The sequence below is a fragment of the Ruditapes philippinarum genome, unplaced genomic scaffold, assembly GCF_026571515.1.
Source record: "Ruditapes philippinarum isolate M1 unplaced genomic scaffold, ASM2657151v2 ctg4086_1_1_1_1, whole genome shotgun sequence".
In the NCBI taxonomy this organism is placed as follows: domain Eukaryota; kingdom Metazoa; phylum Mollusca; class Bivalvia; order Venerida; family Veneridae; genus Ruditapes; species Ruditapes philippinarum.
The window spans coordinates 94,975-103,211 of NW_026859877.1; the positions used below are offsets into that span (position 1 = coordinate 94,975).

The 8,237-nt window shown below is 31.4% G+C and overlaps 1 protein-coding gene across 1 annotated transcript; it reads left to right on the forward strand.

Moving 5' to 3' along the window:
* The first annotated feature begins 200 nt into the window (after window positions 1–200).
* Window positions 201–3,347, forward strand: LOC132758176 (uncharacterized). The gene is made up of 5 exons (XM_060749724.1): window positions 201–277; window positions 776–1,305; window positions 2,058–2,216; window positions 2,586–2,951; window positions 3,286–3,347. The coding sequence occupies exons 2-5, from the start codon at window positions 778–780 to the stop codon at window positions 3,316–3,318; spliced, it is 1,086 nt and encodes a 361-aa protein (XP_060605707.1). The 5' UTR covers window positions 201–277; window positions 776–777; the 3' UTR covers window positions 3,319–3,347.
* Window positions 3,348–8,237: the final 4,890 nt, after the last annotated feature.

Here is an 8,237-nt window from a genome sequence, read left to right on the forward strand (position 1 = left end):
TTTCCCAAGACCTAGCTTCTTCTATTCAATTGTCAACTATATTCCTGATACAAACGTTTATCGACCCCCCCCCCCCCAAATAATGTTGAAAATAGTAAAATGAAATATCTTGATATCATTAAAATGTTCACCGCATGAAACCATTTTACTTGTTTCTTTATTGGTGCAAAAGCTAGAGTTTCCTTAAAAGATAGACGCAGTCATGCGACGGCTGGACTGTTATGCATGGTAAGCCGATCAGGGAAATGATCATACGCGTTAACTGTAAAAAATATAAGTAAGTGTAGAAATAACAATTTTTTTTATATTGGTTAAAAGAGATTTAGTCTTTGTTCTAGTTTATCGTCTAATAAAAAAACTAAATTTTAAAATTTCGGATAGTCTTTATCACATAACCGTTCATTTAAACGTTGCTACTATTTGGGAAAACAAAGTGCGTGTATACGAAAAGTAGGTCAACGACTAAAATTTTTACACTGATAAGAAACAACAACAAATGTCTTAAACAACTAAAGTTGCTCCCTAGTTCATCCTTTTGAGCTGTTTAAATCATTTACTATTTTCCTTATTAATGTCTAACTATTACATATGTAAAGTGTTTAATTGTAGTTAACGAAATTACTTTTATCAAACTGTTGAATTTAAATATTAACAAAAGTACATACATATATTTATGATCACATTAAAACTAAGTGATTTGAATTTAAAAAGAAGATTAGTTTTATAAAATGAATTAAGACTAAATTTTTATTATTTGTGATATGTACTATTTCAGGTATGTCTGATCTTGAAGACCCGCTCTACAAGGACTGGGTGCGTTCTGCCCTGAGTCTAAAGTACCTTAAAGAAGGCATATATAGCTTTGTTGACCAATTTGCTAAACAACATCATAGTAACCTTCTTCTTAGTTACATAAAGGGTACCGGGTCCCCTGCGACCAGTTGCACTGAATGTACGTCCGAAAATCTCATGCCAGATCATCCAAGGCACCGGTGTATTCAAAAATTTAGATCAAAGTGTTTCTGTAACAATCCTGTTGGACGACGAAAATGTCCTAACAACTTCTGCAGCAGATTCTATGACTTAATTGTTATTGCTCATGACGAAAGAAACCCTTTATGGATCAACACGGACCCGAGAAAATGGTATAGTGATCATTGGGAAATCGCTAAGTGTTATCTCTCAACTACTGGTTATTCAGAGCACGGGACAGCTGCTGACACAGACGCTGCTGGCCTATTATCAATTATTATCAATAACATCGAGATACGTAACTACGTTTGTAGCATAGATAATATAAGAAAGGTATTTTTATATATTGTTTTATTTCATTCCTATTTCTTTTTATGTTATCTACACAAACATGTTAATGTGAGAGTCCATAAAATGTCACACTCTGATTCATATCAATACCTGATTTTCAAGTCTGATATCCAAATCTGGACTGTTAATGCCGTCGCTAGAAGTTATAACGTTCTTTTTCCTAATTTTTCGTCGTTCTTAAACAGTTTTTTTTCAACAAATTCGCCATTTACTTATGTTTTGTCAAAATTCATCCGCAGTTAATAAAGTTAAACTTAAAGGAACTCAACACTGTTTTTGACAAGACTGGACTGAAAATAATTTTTTAAAAAATTGTGTAAAATTTGATAAAAACTCTTGTGCAAAATTTAGAAAACGATTTAAAATTTGCTGATTATATTTTGCCGAGTATTATAAAGGTGCAAGATAAGCCACAAATGAAAGCTCTTAATCAAAAACATCAGGCTAATAACGTCACAAAAATATTGAATTCATTTGTGAGATTATGTTTTGATTATCTGTTGCAATTTTTTTCCGTTAAAATTTGCCCAAATTAATCGATACAACATTTTTAAAGTTTATGTTTTTAAGCTTTTGGGCCTCAGCTGAATCCTTTAACCGTGTTGGGTGTTGACACTTAAAATGGATCTGTTTTAACTATATCATAAATCTGAATATGAATGCGCAACATACCTGTAGACTTAACGATACATTTTATATTACTTTGAATTATAATCACTTCATTTTATTTAAAGGTTCGGGATATCCGCAATGATATTATGCATTCAAAATCCTTCCAAGTGGATCAAAGTTCTTTATATCAATATATCGAACAGATGATTTTAGTTCTTCAAGATCCCAAGATTTTAGTCACAGATGTAGCTGCTCAAAATGCCGTTTTAAAATTGGAGAAGGTCACTATAATATCTATTCTGTTAATTTATCTTGATAACTTACTTCTGTTTGTCAGTTATTACACGGTCATTATCCTACATATTTCTTTTTATATTTGCTTGTAATATTCCTATAAATATTTAAAATAATCTTCTCTTTGTCGTTTTAGAATTATTTATTGTAAAAAGGCAACCTCCAGGTTAAGGAGCATTTTATAAAACAATAGAATGAAAAACATTCAGTCATGTATTTGAAGTAATAATAGTAACAACGTGGCTAGAAATTGATAAAACGTATATTTATCTGATTTTTAAAATTCTTATATGTATTTCTTTTTTCTAGAGTCTCAAAATTTAATGTTAATATGTTTTTCGTTTTCATTTATTCAGTTAAAGAGAGATCAGATATTCATAAGCGTAGAAGATGCTTATGAAATGCGAAGACACGCTCTAAAAGCTGGCGAGGATGGTGTAAAAAAGATCGAAAAAACTAAAGACGAAGCCATTCAACAAATGGAGACGAAGAGAAAAGAAATTCATGATGATTTAGATTCACGCTTTGACCAGCGGCTACTGGAACAGAACAAGGAAATCAAAGCTGAAACGATACGTATGCAAACAGAGAAGAATGAGTTCGAAAGTAGATATCAAACAGCTGTGAACGAAATTGAAACAAAGGGGAAGCAGATTACAGATAACATCGATGCATACTTTGAGAGCCGAGTGAATGACCATGAAAACAAAGTCGACGATCAGGTGAAATCTTTGTATTCTGTCATCTTTTAATTCCTGCTATTAAATTAGGATAAAGTTAAATACTTAAGATATTTACATAATGTTGGTAGAATTTAAAATGAGTAACGTAACTATTGCATTTTTAATCATAAAAAGTAGTACGAATTACACAGTTAATTTATTTGACCAAAATATGAAAATTCATAGTTCTTTGCTTTTTTAATATTATTATCATAAAAAATACTTCCTGTTGTGTTTGTTGTGTATATTAACTCTACAAGTGTTACCACTAATCTTCTCTAGTTTAATATTCCATATTTTCCTATTCAAACCAATTTTCTGAATATAATTTTAGTCTAAAGAAATTTCTGGTTGTTTGAAACTCTGAATTCTGGACTGACAGGGAAGATGAAAGAGGTAATGAATTTTTCGTTACAATAATGATTTTATCAAAAAGTGTAAAGTCCGTCGATGCTTAAAAGTAAAATGCATAATATCGAATTGTCCACCAATCTATGTTAAGGTTCTTAAAATTTTAAAAAATATTTAAGACAGTACTTTTTGCCAACCAGTACAATACCAATGCTCTGACGTCATTTTCTTACTAATTGACATTACATCTTAAAATATCAATGGTTTTTTCTGTTTTGTTTGTTTGGGTGTGAAATGCGAGAATTTTTATCATTAAACAACTTTTTCATTCTCTTTGTTATTAAAATGGTTAGCAATAATTTGACATTTGCAAAAGAATTAAGAATAATTAAATTCTCAGAGTCAGGGGAGAAACCCATAATTAGTATAACAACAATAATTCGAGTAAATTTTTACATGCAAACCCAAATTTCAACAGCTATTTTTAGTTTAGCATGTCATCCTTATCATAGGCAATGTATTTTTTTAAACACAAGGACGAAATTTGTAATTATTCAATACATGCTTTTACACATAATTTCTTTAATATTTTTTCTTATTTTTATGACAGATTCAAAAGATATTTTACTAGAATCTTATAAAAAAGAAATATTGGAAGATACCAGTTTCTCACACTTTCTACAAAACAGAAAAACCGTGGAGGAGCTTTATTCCCCGTTACAAGGCAATGATATTTTGGGCAATCACAAGAAATGTAGCCGCGACCAAACTAAGCCGATGTGTTTCAGCAAGACAAGCAAAGTCATGCGCAAGCATAATTAACCGGAGAAGCAAGGGATCAGGAAAAAATCAACTTTTTTGCGGAAACTGATTTTTCCACTTGGTGCTGTTAAGAAAAGCAGGAAATAACCACATGATTATACCTCCGGTTTTTGATTAATGAAAAACCAATTATCGAAAGAAAGCTTCCTATTGGACCGTTGAAAGAAGAAAGGATTTTTATTGGTGACAGTGATACGTCTGATTATACCTTCGCAAAAGACAATTAAGTGTGATAGTTTCTCTATGTAATGAAGAACTTAGCACAGGGTGCAAGGATAATAAAGTTCTTAAGTCACAAAAACAATCAAGATCCGCCCATTTCAGTCTCTAAAAGTTCACAGATCACAGGTGACGACCCAGGTAATGCATTATTTGAAAAGTTTTTGATTTCCTGTTCTTCATATCTCTTCGCGATACTAATCTAGAGGTCTCCATTGAAGACTGATAGAAAAACAGCTTCTTTTTCAAAATTCCCAAAGCTTAACGAATGTTTCAAAAGCACAATAGTTAGAATTCCAGAAAATGCCTTTGCATTCTTGATGGATTGGACGAGTGGCAACCACCCAAACCTTTGCCAACACATCCTACTGTCACAAGAGGTTTGCCTCTAAGCTCTGTTGGTGGAAAATATGTCAATTGTTTACGACTCGGAGATGGAAATACGAGAGTCTCAGTCCATGCATTGAAGAACATGAATCAGAAGTTAGACTGACGGGCATAGGGAAAGAATCATCAAAGGCGCTCATTGAAAATATGTTAGTGTCACAAGATCGCACAATTGCATTTGAAACGGCAGTAAGCTTGAGCGATACAAATGATTTGGGTTCTATTCTCTCCTACTTAAATTACTAATTTGCTTATGGCAAGAAAACACTAAACTTGAAAAATCTAAAACAGAGTTGTATTGTTCAATTTATAAATATTATGCTACATCTGGCTGAAAAAAGAAATGATTTGCCTTTTGTTATTTCAACTCAACAATTACCACATATGCTGGAAGTATTTCCCTACATTAAAGACAATAGCAACATTGTTTTCAAGCTTTCACAATTTGCATTTGATTCATTGTTTAAAAAGCGCAATGAGTCTACGTTGGTTTTTCTATGTTTGATCTTTCACAGCAAGGTTTTGTGTTCAAGAGAAATTCTTTTATTTCTGAAAACGGGAATTCTTACACAAAAGTCTTTATCTGGTGAATAACTTTTACCCCGAAAACTCATTGTCGTTTTCCAAAAAAGTTTTCAAAGAAAATTTTTGGCACCCTTTTCATATTGCTACTGCTAAACGGTGAAAAAAATAAAATTAGAAAAATTTAATTCCCGAAGGGCGGTAAAAAGAAATCAAATTGTTAAAGATGGCAAAGGGGGGTTATTTTATTTTTTAGCAGTTTTTAAAAACCCAAGATTTTGTATAAAAAATATTAAAAAAAATAGCTCACATTGCCCTACAGGGGCATCGCCTTGGGCCCAACAAATTAGATCTCACGTTAAAAAATTAAAAAAGGAGAAGATTTTTTCAAAACTAAATATATTTTTTAAGGGGAAACCCCAAAACCCGGGTTGTGATAAAAATCAAAAAAATTAAACGGCATTAAGGGGTTTTCTTTAAATCAAACAAAAACCAGAAACTTCAATTTTTTAGAAGCTAGAAGTGTAAGTTTTGGACACATATTTCCCCATTCAAAGACGTTCTAAGAAAGTATTTCTATTTTCAGGAAAAAATTTGAATATATCTTATAATGCATAGGGTTGGATAGACCGAAACACTGTGGAAAAAGAAGTGTTTACCAATATTGTTCATTGTACGGAACGTTGGGAAAAAATTGAAAATCGAATTCACAAAGCTTACAAAGTGGAATTTTATCCCTGCCTCAAAAATATTTTGTAAACTGTTTGAATTTTAACTGGAGAAATGATATGCAGACAATTGGCTTTTGAGCAAATGAAAAATTCTGTTTCAAAAACAAAAGGTGATATTGAAATGACCTTCCATCGTATAAAGCTCAGAAAATCTAAATATACGCATTGTTATTCTGATTGTCTTTTTTCGAAATTAACTATTGATACTTTTCACATTGATAAACGCATTGAAAAAGATGTAATTAAAATTTGTAATAGTAATATTACTCATACAGGAACTTTTCCTGGTTTGCAGATGCAGATGGAGCATGCAATATCAAAATATCTTGGCATAGGTATGTTTAAAGTTTTAATTCAAAATCTACAGCTTCATGTTTTAGAGCTAGATTGTGTAAGTGTGAAAATGACAGCATTGTGGTCATTGCTCGCAAATATTCCTATGTCTGAGAATGGTGTTGATTTGACTCTAGTTAACGTCAATTGGATCAAAGAAGACATGAACCGAGTGCTTTTGATTGAATTAAAAAATATAAGGAAATTAAAAATTCAATCTACAAATGTTAAGGAAATAAAATTGAAGCTGTCTAAGAATATTCGTACTGTTGAATTGATTGATACTACACTAACATCCGAAAATCTGAGTGAAATGATCAATTCTTTTCAAGATGTTGAATTGTACTATTATGCGAGGTACTCTGTATGCAAAATATCCAAAATAATACTGAATCGTTCCCAGATAATCGATAATGTGACATTAGGGGCAACCATTAAAAGCACAGAAAGCGTGTCCGAAAGAAACAAGTGTAAGATTCAAGGTTGTCCGCTTAACGAGTTTTGGATTAAAAATACCAATCTCAAGGATGTGGTTTTAGGTTCAAGGGAATTTGACATTATTAACTTTTTGGATGCAACGATACGAATTAAAGAATTAAAGAAAATCCTAGGGAAAAAAATAATTGGGCATCTTTGTACGTCTTAGGAAAATTCAAACAAGATAGTAGTGTTTACATTTACAGGTAGCAATACTGATGAAGTACTTATTAGTGATAGATTTAACCTTCTACACCAAAAGTCTTATAATTCTCTTGAGATAAGTGTAAATGATAATAAAGTGGGAGCGGTGTTGACAATATCAAATCTGAATTATCGTATACAGAAAGAGAAAATTATAGAAATGAAATTTTAAGTGAAGCCTTAAAGATCAAAATTCCCACCAATCGGTGCAAACTGAAGTTTTAAAATTTTTTTTTTGTAAAAATTTAAATTCCCAAACCCTTTTTGGGAATTTTTTTGTTTGAAAAAACTAAGAAACAGGGGCTTTTTAAAATATTTTCTGTAACGATGGAAGTGATGAGGGGGAAAGAAAAATGTTTAATTTTTTTGTTTGGAAAATATATGTGAAAATTTTTAAAAACCGGGAATTTTTACAAGGGAAAGGGTATTAAAGGTTTAAAGGGAAAAACTGTTTGAAAAAAAATAAAATTTTTTTTTTGAAGATTTTTATGAGGTTTCAAATAAAAAATATGCTTTAGAGGTTTGTAAGGGCCCAAAAATAATTAAAAAATTAAAAAGAACCCTTCGAGTTTTTCAAAAACTTGAATCACTGACTTTGTCATTGTAATAATAAAGAAAATTGAAACTTTGCATGCACTGTCCCCTTCATGTTTTTAAATGATATAACTTTTTGATGGTACTTAAATTAAAAGTGTAAATTGGAGATTAAATTGAACCTGTTTTACATTTAATCCTTTTAATTTGTTTTAACAACACAACTTTTGGTTCATGTTTGGATTTAAAAGGCGGGAAAATTAAAATCAAATTACGGATTTCAATCTTTTAACTATTTGAAAAAGGAAAAAATGACCTATCGAAATATGTTTAAATATATTTTAGTTTTTTAATATAGAAAGATTGTGTGTAAAACATTGTTTTGTGTAGGCGTCAATGGCCGATATATCAGGTCGTTGGCTTCAAACCACGTGCAGCTAACCGCTGTGTTTTCCAATTCCGCCATTGACTGGGTTCTTTATATAAACTTTGAAACTATGTAGCTATGAACGTCGGGTAAGATTACTTGAAGACTTCCTTCTCCTGTAAAGCTGGAAATTGACTAATTTGTTGTTTCGTAACCCCCAGGCAAATTGAAAACAAACAAAAAACATCGTCTTGTACGAATCAAGCGTTCTAAAGATATTAACGACCGGGGAGTAAAATCGATGCATGATTTCCTTACCTCTCGTCTGTCAATCCATTC